A 14,769-nucleotide genomic window follows, 5' to 3' on the forward strand; every position below is an offset into this window, starting at 1 on the left:
CACGCTCTCGGCCACCTGCTCTGCTTCCGGTTTTTCTTTATTGTATCCACCGCCGTTGCCTTGGCCGCTTTTCATGCTAAGCGAAAATAACCATAGCTAAAGAACGCATTTAGTTTGCAGAATGCCTCATTACTTGTGTTTATGTGCAGTAGCAAGGTGGTTGTTGCTCTCTAAACACAATATCTAACAGAGGACAAAGAAATAGGAAGTTGACTTTGTTATTAAGAACACGCGCAATTTAGGGCGTCTTCAGGGCGACAAAGAAGACCGGAGAAACGCTTTTGATCGTGCGAACGTGCGAACGCGCAACTGCAACGCGCTGCGCAATACCATTGTTTCAGTTTCAGTATTCTTCGTCTCCGCAAGGTGGCTGTCGGGCTTTTCCGGTTCCGTCGATCTGTCAGGAGCACTGTTCGCTTCGAGAAGCGTTTGTATGTTATGGCGAGGAAACTAGGAGGTAAGCCGAGAAAGCTTTGTTTTCATGCAGTCGTTGGGATTCGTCGTCAAAATATGACTAATTACCGCCTTGTTGCTGTGCGCAAAAGTCTGCCTTGCTGTAACGCTGCGATCCTTTGCCTATGTTGCGAAGACTAGGCCTAGGGTTCTAGCAACTTCGATCCACGTTTTTTCAGTGGAATCTCCTTGCGCTTTTTCTTGGCCCCTCTGGTTGTATGTGCGCAGTTGTACCAGTGTTCTCTGCGCTACGCAAAAGTTAGGATTGCAACGCGGAACTGCAGCTTCGTTTAATTCGAAGGTTTCGGTTTCGCGGAGTTTACGATACAGTGTGGGCGTTGACCTCATGTGCGAAGCAATCACAGAAAGCGAATGCGACTGACGCTGCTCAACAACTTTCACTTATCGCGTTTGAGAAATGTCGCTGCTCCAGCTCGTTCGCGAAAACAATGCACCGCGATATTACCGTGCGCAGCATCGATTATTACTTTCTGCGCAGGAACGGCACAGATCGTTTATATTTATTTTAGCGGCGTTTAAACATTGACTAGTTCGAAAACCCAGTTGCTACAAGTGTGCCTCGGTTTTCACGCTCTTTTAAGTAACTGTTCGTGTTCGTTCGCTAGGCGGAAGCAGGTGGCTTTTGGAGAAGAGGGCTGAGGAAAGCTGTGTTTTGCCGGGCCCATTCGCTGCTCAAGGCCGGACGTGGAGAAGGGCCGAAAATAAAAGTAAATCACGTTATCTTAAATTTTGTAAATTGTGCTGTGTGATTAATCCAGTGTCTAACGCAGCCGTCTGAAAGCCCTGTGCGGGTGCATCATCCCTATCGAGCCAAAGTGCAGTGAATTTCGCCTGAGCGGAGGCATGAACGTATTCATGTCGTCAAGAATGCTGCCGGCCTGGTTTACGGCACTTGGACTGGAGTGCTAGAGCACTGCTTGTTCTTGCGATAAAAGGGATGTTTGGAACAAACACATCCGATTTGTAAGCGCTGCCTTGGAATGTATAATCCACTATGCTTTATTGTCTTGTGTAAGGGGGCAAGTTCAGTGTGCAGGAGCGCCTGCAGTTCTCATATTTATTTTTTCGAATAAGTCCTGCCTGTGCCGCCGCGGTGGCTCTGTGGTTATGGTGCTTGGCTGCTGACGCGGAAGACTTCGGTTCGGTCCTGGCCGCAGCGGTCGCATTTCGATGGAGGCGAAATGCTAGAGCCCTGCGTGCTATGTGATGTTGGTGCCCCAGGTGGTAGAAATTATCCGGAGCCCTCCACTACGGCACCCCACGTAGCCAGAGTCGCTTTGGGACGTTAAATCCCATAAAACCAAACTATAATAAATCCTGTAGGACACAGTGACAGCCGTCTGAGACATGGTTTAAATGTTTTCATGCTGTGCATGTGTCGTGGTAAATGTAGTGACAATTGTGAAGCTAGACCGGGTGGTCAGGTGACTTGTTAACCATAGTTGTGCTTGAAAAATTATTATTTAATTGTAAAAAAAAAGGAAACTCAAGGATATGACAGGGCAGTGCTACAGTACAAGGCCCCACAGTGCAGAGAAATTTAGTGTAGCACTGTCATTTTTGCATGCATGTGGAAAGCATGGGAATAGAAAAAAAAAATAGAGAAAGTTGGAAGAGTGTTTGAAATCAAGTTATTTACATTGTCATTGCAAACAATTGCTTGAATGATGAGTGTATCTTCTCATCATCCAAGTAATTTGTGCACCATATTGATATGCATGCCTGCTCCCCGTAGTCTGGCATCTGCTCTTTGTTGGCTGAAACAGCCTGATGTTGAGTATTTTAACTACTATACATATGCTTATCAAGCTTGGTGTTCTGTGTTTGTTTTGCATAGTTTGAGAACATGAACCCTCACTTAACCATGACGCATATACCATAGCTTGAGAAAATAATGCACACCTTACCAATAAACATTTTTGCTTGTGATGCTAACCTGTACGTTCATAGGCTCCTAGCGCCACTTACCTCAATGGTGCTGCATCTTTTTTAGGTCATCATGTGACGGCTATCTGTAAGGACTAGTTGTGGGCATATTCGATATGACATGTGTCAACGCTGCATCTGGGCATTTCAACTCCCTCCATGGGTTGTGGGTGTTGATGAATCAGAGCAGGCTGCAGGAGTCTGTTACTGACTTGCATGAATTTTGTAATTTTTTTATGACCATACATTCAACTTCGTTTTCAAAATGTGAAATGACGTGCTGCAGTGGTCCAGTAGCTGTAGTGTGCTGCTCTTGAGCATGAATTTCTGGGTTCAATCATAGCTGCTGTGACTGCATTTAGGTGCAGGCAGAATGCAAAAGAGCTTGTGCACTGAGGTTTAATTTAACATTTAGAAACTGCAGGTAGTCAAAATTAAACCAGAGCCCTCCACAGTGTTGTGTCTCATAGCCTGGACAGCTCTGACAGCCAATCATCCATTAATTTGAATCAAATATCAAAGCCTTCAAAATATTTGCTATAGGAAACTTGTTTGGAGTGTGGTACAATGGAGCATGGCTGCTGTTGGTTGTTGACAGTGGCCATACTCTCTACTTGAAAGGTACATACTATTGGTGGCCAGTCATGCCTGCCATTTGAACTTCAGCTGCATTTATGCTCAGATGTTGGGATAGGTGACCAGATGGTGCTACATCTGGTTGTTAAAATGGAGTGAGATTGTGGTGAATAATGGCATTGCCTTTGTTGGAGGCGGACATTTTGAGTTAGTGTTTCCTCCCAAGCGTTCATATTGATGTTTATGAAAACATTATTTGTTGACGAAGTTTAGGACAGCAGTGTTTCTACCGTGAGGTTTGATGTCTTGTGCTTGTGGAAATGTGAGCCACTTGCTGTTCTGTACAGTGGTGACCAACCTCTACATTTTTCATGCCTTTACAGTGCGCTCAATTTATGACACACACAACAATGTCGCTCTTGCTGATGGTGAACAACATGGTCCTGAAGACCTCAAAGAGAAAGTAAGTCTCTGAATCCACAGAATCAGCTGTTCTGCTGCTCGAAGGTATTCAGGCTCTGTGGAACTCGCCTCAGTTGATTCAGCTTAGGTCAGTTCCCAAAAAGTGTAAACAGACAGCTGTTAATAAGAAGCGTGATAGTTTAGTATGAAGGTGTTGAAATGCCTCCCATGGTTGTAAGTAGTGAAAAATGTTGCTTTTCAACATAATTGTTGAAAATGTAGCAATATGATGATGTCCTTGAAACCTTGCTTGTTATTTACTTTATCAGTATTTTCTGGAATGCAATATTAGCCACACATGCCAATGGTGAATGACAGACCTGCAGCTGATGGTAGGCTGTAAACAGTCAAATTTTATTCTGACTGCAAGTAGGGCTGATGTCTTGGGTCGTACAAGATCACCCCTACTTGGGCAATGTTTTCAGACTGGCAAGCATGGTGAACTATTTACAGAATTGCATTTTAGTCCTGCTGTTGTAGCGAAGAAAGGTGTTTATGGTCTCTCAATGTCAGTATGATGTCTGTGCGTAATCTTTGCTTGAAAATGAATGGGAGTAAGTAAGCTTTTTGAAGCTCCCTTTCCAAATGGGCTTTGTTTATTTGCAATCTACTGTTATCAGTTTAGAGAACAAAGGAGTCTTCTTTTTGCTTTCAGCTCAGCAAAGTCAGGGAAGTGGTCCCAAGCATGAGCAAGGACCAGATATGCATGGCCCTGAGGACTTATGACTATGATGTCAATGCTACTATAACTGCAATATCTGAAAGTACGTATTTTGTTGTCATGCTTGATGCTTGCCTGTTGAGAAGAGCTGATTGATTTTATGTGAAAATTGTTGTCTTATACATGTGCATGAATTTAAATGTATGAATTCGACGAAAGGGAATATTGATAATATTGGAAATAAGTGTGTATGTTTGATATCATTCATTGAATTGAAATTGTTTAGTGCGGTGAAAATTGTGCTGCCTTGCAGCATCCGTATGGTGATATGGTTAATTCCGCCATGGTTAAAAAAAAAAAAGACATATAACACCTTTGTTTTCTCTAACTTTATTATGGGACATTGGTGTGGGGCACAGCAAGCAAATCTAACTACTGCAGATTATTAATCGTACAAAAACGCTTTTTGAGTTTGTATCCAAATTATCAAGATCCCCATGCAAATTTAACGGCTCCACTTTTTCAGCACTATACTGTACTGCGGGCCAACCAGGTTTACTGCGGGCCAACCAGGTTTACTGCAAGAAATTTCTACAGGTTATACAACAGGAAAAAATGTGCATTCAGCAGGATGACATAAATGGTAGTGCGTATAATTTCAGATGTACGACGCAACCAACACCTAAAATAGGAGCAAATTATGAAAATGAATTGTGTCTACCAGTCAGTAGATACACTTAATAAATTTACAGAAATTGTTAACAATGTCTGTTTAAAAAGGCATTCAAAAAACAGATAGAGGAAATATTGTTTACACTATCTTAACGTGCTAATCGTTTTTTGTACATGCCAAGTGCTTGTATTCAACTTTCAGTAGTGTCTACTGTGCATTTAACTCTGCTTTGTGTGCATATCTGTGTACTTATTGTGCAAGTTGCTCCCTCAATATATTTTTTGTGTGGTATAGGTTGGTGACTATGAACGTGATAAATGTGGAGTTTATGCTATTGATTTCGTGCAAGGGGCTGGGACCTCAGTCAGGCATCCGTATGCCTTTAGTCCCAGGCGCTCCTCGTACCTCAACGATGAAGGAAATAAATGTTCAAATATTCAAAAAGAAAGCTCCTTCTTTAAATGTACAGTAGCGTGGTAGCGTGGCTTTTTGGTCTTGTTCTTTGGGCTTGTTCTTTAAATGATTAGTTAAATCTATTGATGTGTGTTATTTTAATTGAGCATGCTCTTTCGTATGATTTTGTAATATATTTGTAATGAGTGAAGCTTTACTGTCAGTGACTGGTAAATTTACCATTCATTATCTATATATATAAAAAAAAAACATTGTCATAGTAACATTAAGCGGTGTTCTGTTTGGCGCCATCTAGCGTGTGCATGCCGTGGTGGCTCAGTAGTTTTGTCGTGCGGCTGCTGATCCCAAGGTCGTGGGATTGAATCTCGGCCGTGGCGGTTGCAGTTTGATGGTGGTGAAAATGCAAGAACACTCACGTACTGGGAAAATGTGAGTGCACACATGAAAAAATCCCAGGCAGTCTAAATTAATCTAGAGCCCTCCGCTGCAACATCCCTCATTGCCCATGCGTTTCCCCTGGACATTAAACCTCACATAGCACCACCAGCGCTATTCAGTATAAAAGGTACGAGGCCTGCCTGAACAACCATGAAGTCAGCTATAAGTGAAGAAAGCAATAACTTAGTTGTATGGGTTTGATTTGCTTTGCACATGCCTATATGGCTGCTGTTTGGTTGAACTCGTGCCAGTTTTTCAGCTACTGCAGTGCACGCATAACTTTGCTTTCACTTATAATACAAATGGTCGCCACAAGACAGTACTGACAGGGTCAAAGGCCACACTTCTAATAGCTGTGAGGTCTTGTTGCCTTTGTCTAAAGTATGCAGGCTGCTTTGCAAGTGGTTTGAGAATTTTCCAAGCTATGCTTCAGGGCTTTTTGATGTTTCATACCTCTGGGCAGTGAGAAAGACTGTGCCTCTCACTTTTTACATTCCCAAAGTGGGAACAGCATCACAGAAGGTTGACAGTAAAACTAGAAAATTGTGCCAGTAAATCATGAAGGGGTCTGCAAATCCTCCACAGAGGTTACTGCAAAGTCCCCTATATTTAGGGTATATGCCTTGAACTGAGTTGAAGGTGTATGCCCTGTATACTCCTTTATCTCCTGTATTTAGGGTATGTGCCTTGAACTGAGTTGAAGGTGTATGCCCTTTATACTCCTTTAGTGCACAATGTGGGCTAACTGTCAGAAAAAAAAATGCATTAGTACTGCAATTGCTCTGATGCTGACTCTGAAGTAGATAAGATGGTGCCTATAAGAAGTGTATAATTGTTTTCCACCACTTTCAACGTGCAGTTGCATTTTTGCGCAGGACATTTGCTGAATATCAGCACTAAAGAGTTGAACGCTACACTCAAGATGAGTTCTGAATACTTTCTGGGAGGAATATCTGGAGCACAGATGGATTTAGAGGGTGCACTCTGCTAGTGGATAGAATCTTTTGAGAAGTCTTAGGTTTTCTGTGACTGCAAAACATGGCGGTTGCTTAACAAATTTTTGCAGAACCTTGCAGCATCTCCTCTATCCTTTCTGTGCTTGGGAGAATGCTTTTCAAGGCCATTGGGTGCGCGCTTTGCTACCGCCTGCAGCTGCCGCAATGAGGTTCTGTGTGCAGAGGATTCGGGAGGCTGGTGCCTGACCGGCCGCGCTGCCAGTGCAAAGCCTGTTATTGGTGCAGCAGGCTCTATTCCTGTTTTTCTCTAGCTTTCCCAAGCGTGTTTCTCGTACTTCAGAATATCAGTGCTGTGCACCATTATGCAAGTCCAAAGAAAAGGAGAAGCTTATCGGACTCTCCTTTCACGAAATACCCATGACCCGACACTGAGAGAGTTGGCTTTTCGGTATTAGATGGGAGCTTCAAGGACAGGCTCGAGCTCATGCACCCCATATCGGTTCGTTTTCTGAGATCAGTTCTCTTTAATTAAGTGCTACGGACAAGCATGACACATACAATCCTTTCACAGAAATGCCGCAAAATAATGCGTGGAACTTCAGGGTGGCTTGCTTCACTGAGGTGTGAAAATTGGCCTTTACAATGGGCTAATTTTTTCACTTATAACAGATTCGAGCCATAGTCAACGCTGGCCAACCTGAAAATGAACCTTTTATTTATTTGTAATGGTGTAATGTAACGTGGTAACGGTGTAACGGTTGTAACGGTGTAATGCACAATCTGCAGATTGTGCACCGTTTACACATTTGATACCACTGATAGTGGGGTGCAATTTTCAAGCATTTGCTTGTGTTTAAAGCCAGAATTGTAACTTTATTTTTTAGCAGTGACGTCTGTACCCTGCGTGCCATTGTCACAGTAAGCTCTCGGCCGAATGTTTTTCTGTACTCACAGTTTCCTGACACTGAAAAGTAATAGCTATGTCCAGCGATTAAAGGGCTCAGTGATCAAATGATATTGCTCGTAAGAATGGTTTGTGACAGCCTTGCACCCATTGTTTTATAAGTCTTGGCACTGTGGCTTAGAACAGCGAAAGAGCTGTTTTTCACATACCATTATGTGCGAATTGGTGAACAGGGGATTGCGTGTTGCTCTGGACATCCTGTTCAGAAGGGCACTTAAGGGAAAAGTATATAACAGCTGTATCTTAACGGTTCTCACCTACGGGGCAGAAACGGGGAGGCTAACGAAAAGGGTTCAGCTTAAGTTAAGGTCAACGCAGCGAGCTGTGGAAAGAAAAATGATCGGTGTAACGTTAAGAGACCACAAGTGACAGAGTGGGTGAGGGAACAAACATGGAATAACGACATCCTGGTTGGAATCAAGAGGAAGAAATGGGCTTGGGCAGGGCATGTAATGTGAAAGCAAGATAATCGCTAGTCCTTAAGTGTAACGGAGTGGATCCCAAGAGAAGGCAATTGTAGCAGGGGGCGCCAGAAAGTTAGGTGAACGGATGAGATTAAGTAGTTTGCGGGGATACGGTGGCTGCAGATTGGAGACGCATGGGAGAGGCCTTTGCTCTGCAGTGGGCGTAGTCGGGCTGATGATGATGTTAAAGAGGAATCTGAACTCATCTTCTTACCGCGGGAACTCGATTTGCACGTTCCGAGCATTCTTAGAAACTTCAAAGTATTGCCTTATGCGGCCGATTCCCCAATTTTAAATCTAAACGTCCCGGCTCCCGCCTTTTTTTGAACTCATCGCTGAACTCATCAACTAACGTGTGGAGCGCCTTTCAGGCAGTTGCGTAGCGACTTCGCTTTTGCTTTTATTTTGTTTTTTAGGTTTCCATGAATAAATATATCCAGTCAAAGATAGCACAGCTGCAAATTAGGCCTACGGAAATAAAAATATGCGTGGACTGTTTGGTTTTGCCGATCGCTATATATCACTCTGCCTATGGCAGAGCGGCAAGCCGACATGGGACTGGCTGAAAGTCACTGCATGCATTGGCTGACTTAGCCTACCGTCAGTGGTGAGGTCAAAAGGCGGGAGCCGGGACCTTTAATCCGATTTAAATTAGGGAAATCGGCCGCACAGGACAATAATTCGAAGTTTGTAAGGATGCTTGTAATGTTTAGGTTGAGTTCCCGTGGTAAAAAGACAAGTTCAGATTCCTCTTTAGTGCACCTTTATGACTTCAGTACTTACGTGCTTTGAATGCGAAAACGTCTTTTTCCTCGTTTTGCTAAAATGTTTTTAAACACATTTAAACATTTTTTTCCGCTTCCTTTCTGATGACACTCCTACCTATTAGCATACAGTTGTAGGGCAGTGGATATACTCAGTCCACCTTTGTTCACCAAAAAGCAGAGTAGTTTTGTGGCTGATGGGTTGCATGTTCGCCTCACATTCTGAAAGTCCTGGCTTCAGTATTCCGCGCCTTCAGAAGGAATTTTATTTCTTTGCCTAGTCACATGGGTTTTGGGATGCCCCTTTTTCTGGACATCTGGTTTCATTGCCTGAGAGGTATAATGCTTTTGCATTAATAACAGCTTTATGTGCTATTTTGCATGTGAACTCCAAGCTAGCGCATCATCTGCTACACTGGTAACCGGTAGCGTTGCACCCTATTACCTGGGTTTTAGTCCAGATAAAATAAATAAACAATTATGCCCTTAGTAGCATGCTTATTCATTCTTGCTCATTGACGTGCCTTAATTTTATCGCTGAAACCGCACTGGATAGAGTACTCCGGTGCACTTTCAGATAAAACAGACGCGGCAGTGAGTGCAAACGGATAAGCAAACTGATTAATGGCATCTGTTTTTATTCTATTTTCTTTTATTATTTTTTTTATAAACAATAAAACCTGGTGAAGTAGGTGTAATCGCTGCACCCTGTGGTCCACTTAATAGGACGCCAAAACATTCAGCATTAGCACCTAGCTGGCAAGCGATATGTGCAGGTGAAGGCTGCTTTCAAAGAAGAGCTTGTAAGCTAACAGACAGAATGCTACCAGAACATATCATATGCCTTGGATCTGTCCAGCAGGAGCTTTCTTGGCTGTTAGCTGCCGTGGTGGCTCAGTGGTTATGGCGCTCGGCTGCTGATCCGAAAGACGTGGATTCGATCCCGGCCACAGCGGTCGAATTTCGATGAAGGCGAAATTCTAGAGGCCTGTGTACTGTGCGATGTCAGTGCATGCTAAAGAACCCCAGGTGGTCGAAATTTCCGGAGCCCTTCACTACGGCGTACATCATAGCCTGAGTCGCTTTGGGACGTTAAACCCCATAAACCATAAACCTTTGTTGACTGTTGGCACAGCAGACGACATGTGCAAGTTGCGCAGCTAGAAGTGATAGCAGCGAGCTACTACACATGCTGCTTGACTGGTTTGGGTACTCGGGGAGATATGTGCCACCGAGTTTCCTATCATAACGCTTGTGATTGCACATTAGAGAGCATAAAACAGGTTTGAACAACCGAGTGGCTCCTAATGCAGCCGCGGCCTGCATTTTTGCGAGGGGCAACGTCGGGTGGTTGTACTGGCTCCTGTGGCCAGCACCCTTTGGTTCCTCTCCCCTTTTCCCAAGCACTGAAAGCATAGAGCAGGTACTGAACCTTGTCAACATCTTGATCATGTTTCATACTGCTGTGCAGGGTTAGTCAAAAGATTCTTTTATGTCATTTACGAGAAGTACCTTACTCGTGTTTCCTGTATTCTTGGATCATAGAGTTATAAATTGCAGAGTTTTATGACCTAAAGCTACTCACGGGCTCTGAGAGACACCTTAGCGGAAGGCTTCAGATTAATTTAGACCACCTGGGTTTCTTTTAGCGTGTGCTGAAATTGCACATCACTTAAGTGTTTTCGTTGGAATCCAGTTTCACGATTTAGCAACCAGTAGCCGAATGCCAAAACCACTGAACCACCGTGGCAGGTCTCTTTTGGATCATGGATATACATTGTATTTCTCTGTTTGGATGCCTCATTTTTGAGTTACCCATGAACTAAGCTGTGTGCTTAGCTGTATGCATGTCATTTTGGAAGAAACTTTCTGGCACAAATGGTAATTAGTGGCTGACAGTAGTTTCTGTGCATTGCTTCATGCAGATGCATTGCTGGCTATGGCACATTTGTGTTGCTACCATGCTGCTTTCAGAGCAGGCTGTTTGGCTACACACCTGCTTTAAATTTAATTTTAGTGCAGTTTCTATGTGCAGTATCTGTATTTCAGAAAATGTTATTGTGCATTGTTGAAGTGGTAAGCCGGGAATTTAGGAGATAAAATTTGATGCAGTTTGATTCTAGAACTGGAATAGACAAAACCAAATATATAGCCAACCCTGATTACGTGTCTTTACGAAGAGATCATCCACTTAAAGTTAAAGAATACAGATGCCGGACTGACCTTTTTAAAATGTCTTTTTTCCCTAAAACGGTTTCGGAATGGAACAAGCTGCCTGAGGAAGTAGTGTCCATATTATCAAATGATTCATTTTCTTCCATGCTGTGACATTTTTTATGTATAATAATTCCGTGTTCTTTCTATCTCATTGTTATCTTTTTTTGTAACCACCTGCATGAGATAGCATTTGTGTACTTTTTGTTCAACCCCCCCCACTGTAATGCCAGACAATGGCGCTGTGGGTATGATGATAAATGAAAAAATAAATGATGCACGTGGGCTGCCTTTCTTGCAGTATGCACCTTGTTTTCAATTATGCCTAGTCTGCCCCAAACTTAGGCATTTGTAAAAAAAGAAAGAAAACCTGACACCTTTGAATGTTTTCACCAGATGGACCTGAGGAGGCGTTGCGCGAATGGAACTGTGCTGGAAACAAGGTTAAGGTAATTACTTTGCATAGTGAATCTAGGTTGATATATGGCATGACCTGTGCATGCTACACTAGAGTAATTTTGCCTATGCTAGTTTCTAATCTATCGCACATCTATAGTTGCTGTGACTTGCACATTGTTTTGCCCAGACTGGTAGGGAGAATTTTTGCGAGGCTTACATTTTTTGTAGCTTTCAAGTCCTGGTTATGCCTTCCTTATTTGTTTTCTGATGTGCTTATAAAGGCCAGTATAGCAGCAGTTTTGTGTCTTTTTCTTTTCTGCTTCTAAATGTGCTTCCTGATGGAAAAAGGTTCTTTCTTTTGGTTTTCAAACCTTGGAAATGTTCGTGTGCTGTTGTGCTTTTCAGGAAGCACCGTGTCTAGCATGGGGCTGTGTCTGTGAGTGCATGTTGCAAGTGCTGGTATTAATGGCTTTGAATGTCTCCCCTTTTGAAGCTGGCCAACAAGAATAGGAAGCGGAAGAAGAAGCCCAAGAAGGAACCAGCTGCTGGGTCTGTGGTAGAAAACCAGGATGCCATTGCTGCTGGGGACAGCAAAGATGTGACCTTGGGAAAGCTGGAAGAAGAGAAAGAGCACCTGGAAGAGCAGCTTTCTTGCACCTCCCCTGAGGGTAGGTAGCCTGGCTGAGTCACCTAGTCTTGTTTCTTGAAAAAAGTGGTTGTTGAGGGTCTGACAGGATTAAAAATTGACTCAAGTAAAACAAGAGTTTGAACTAAAAACCGGCCTGACGCACATGGTAGCCACATAAGAAATATGCAGTTAGTAAGCCGCGCTGGCATCAGCTACATAAGAGCAGCAAAATTTTGCCCGTGCATAGCAGATATTATAAGCCTCCCATACAAGAAAGAGTATGGAATGGGCATTCCAGCATACTGGCTTGCTCTATGCAAAGCTGGAAATTTTCCGCGTCGAGTGCAAGCTGCTGCATGTGGCTACCTTGTGTTCATTCATAAATGTACTGTGTTCTTGCATGTCCTCCTGCCTAGCTGTGTTATTACCCTTACGGATAGTATACCGTATTTACTCGCGTAATTTGTACTTTTTTTCCCTGAAATTGCGGCTTCAAAAAGGGAGTGTGCAAATTACGCGGAGATTTCGTGAACACGTCCTAAAAATTCAACAAAAGTCGTAATGCGGAAAGTATACGGTATATTGCCACGAATGAGTCGACCCCGCAAATCACACCCCTCGCTGGCCAGAAAAATAGTTGACTCCAAACATAAGTTGATGCATACCCACGACCCCTGCCTGCACCCACCCCAGGCCTACGACTTAGTTGCTCAAGTTGTCCTAATTGCCACATGATGGCATGACGGTGCGTGCATAGCACAAAGCGGGCAGAGTGGGTGTGGGAACAAACGCTAGTTAATGACATCCTAGTCGAAATCAAGAGGAAGAAGTGGCCTTGGACAGGGCATTGTGAAGGCAGGACCAACTGCTGGTCCTTAAAGGTAACTGAGTGGATTCCAAGAGAAGGCAAGCGTAGCATGCAGTTGGCAGAAAGTTAGGTGTGCGGATGAGATTAAACAATTTGACGGGATGTTGTGGCTGCAGCTGGCAAAGGACAGGGTTAATTGGAGAGACATGGGAGAGAGAGGCCTTTGCCCTGCTGTGGGCATAGTCAGGCTGATGATGGTGATGCTTGTGCTTTTTGTATTGGCTGCTTTGGTGGGTTTTTTGTGTCTGTGTGTATGAACTGAATACTGTAAAGACATCATACCGTGTTGAGAATGAAGAGCTTTTTCTTTGATTTTAAAGTTTTGAAGGCTGTAAATTTGCTGCTACTCTGAGAGACTGCAACAAAAGTAATGCTTGTAGAAGGCTTGCTGAGCAGAACAGCATTCCTGCTTCTTATAGTTTTGTTGCCATTAAATAAATGGCAAAGCCAGTGCATCTTGTTTCTTCCCTTTTGATCTTTTGCATTTGGAAGAGGTAACAACATTACTTTACTTCTCGGCCTACTTTCAGATGTGCCTGTGGGCTCTTTTAAGCAAAACGGTAGCGAAGTGGAGAAGTACTCTGGAGTGTCCTATGGCTGGGGTGACGAGCCACCACCAGAGCCGTTTCAGGAAGATGAGGCCAAACATGAAGTTGCAGAGATTGAATCCAAGAGCAGGTGTGTTTGTAGTGGGTGCTCCTTGTTGCTGGATTGAGTAAGAAGCTCTAATGTGGTTTTACATGACAGCGCATGTAGCTCGTTCGGTCGAAAAGCCGTCAGCATTGTAGTAGTCGGCACCACGTGTCGGAAATAATTGATGGCTGCATAAAAAAAAAAATCGTATCATAGTAATTTTTGGTTCTAGTGATTGATGATTGGTGTTTGACAGCGATGACGACCTAATGAAATAATTGTAATTAATTGATTAATTAAAGAAATGAAAAAAATTGGAAAAAGTGGGTTCAAAGGTTTCAAAATGCTCAGAATGAAAAGCCAATGCTTGATGATGGTAATTAAGAGAATCTAAAGGGTGTAATTGATAAAGTAATTAATTGAAACAATTGGAAAAAATGGAAAATGTGTTCATTTACACCACCAATACGTGCAACATGCTGTTGCGTTCCACTCTTAAAGGTGAAGCTTAAGCGTCCTCGAATTTATTTATTTTTTGCATTTCTTTGCTTGTGAATTTTTAAGTTCTTGCCATAGTTTCTGAATGAAGTTTTTTTTTACACTGAGCTACATATATTTATTCACAGGAAGACTTGTTTATCGCTGACATCTCCAGCAGTTGTCTGGTTACTTTGGATGTACAAATGAAGAGGGAACAGGGCAGCAGAATGAATGCAGAAATTGAAAGGTCATGATTGGTTAAGCATAAATGCTCACCGTGATGTGGCAGTGGCTGTGTGGTGTTCAGCCATTGCATGAGATTGTGAGTTACAGCTGCATGGCATCGAGTTCCATCATGCTGCAGTGCATGGAAAATGAAATTTAGTGCAATACAATATGTGCAATGATATTGGACCCATAGCTAGGAATTAGTTCCGGGTTCATCACAATATAATACAATACAACATAATTGCAGCACACAGAGACGAACACTTCTGTTCTTAAAATGAAAATCAGAAATTTGCGACATTTTCCGGGAAAGTGCAGTAATAAAAACAAAACAAAACTTGCGAAACATTTTCATCTTCACAAAAGTTCACACCATAAATGCACATATTCATCAAGAACATTTTGAGGGATTGTATGAAGTTTATTTGTGTTTTGACATCATTAGGAATGCCATTCCGGATTAAAGGTCCATTCAGCTGTACTAATCTTTGCTCATAATTAGGGAACCCGCGCATGCAGAGACCATGACTGTACTCTTGCACCAGTG

The 14,769-nt window shown here is 43.0% G+C and overlaps 1 protein-coding gene across 3 annotated transcripts in view; it reads left to right on the top strand.

Moving 5' to 3' along the window:
- The first annotated feature begins 366 nt into the window (after positions 1-366).
- The window catches only part of LOC149350158 (spermatogenesis-associated serine-rich protein 2-like), a 34,302-nt gene continuing 19,899 nt past the window's right edge, over positions 367-14,769 (top strand). For 2 of the 3 annotated variants that reach the window (XM_089579122.1, XM_089579123.1), the window contains exons 1-7: positions 367-457; positions 1,080-1,181; positions 3,360-3,439; positions 4,094-4,202; positions 11,383-11,435; positions 11,879-12,053; positions 13,412-13,559. In XM_089579122.1, coding sequence (XP_089435248.1) covers positions 439-457; positions 1,080-1,181; positions 3,360-3,439; positions 4,094-4,202; positions 11,383-11,435; positions 11,879-12,053; positions 13,412-13,559 — 686 coding nt within the window. In that variant the 5' untranslated portion in view covers positions 367-438. The remainder of the gene's footprint in view (positions 458-1,079; positions 1,182-3,359; positions 3,440-4,093; positions 4,203-11,382; positions 11,436-11,878; positions 12,054-13,411; positions 13,560-14,769) is intronic. The other variant, XM_089579124.1, reaches the window with a different exon arrangement.

The sequence above is a fragment of the Amblyomma mixtum genome, chromosome 3, assembly GCF_055824585.1.
Source record: "Amblyomma mixtum isolate Tamu chromosome 3, ASM5582458v1, whole genome shotgun sequence".
Taxonomy (NCBI): Eukaryota; Metazoa; Arthropoda; class Arachnida; order Ixodida; family Ixodidae; genus Amblyomma; species Amblyomma mixtum.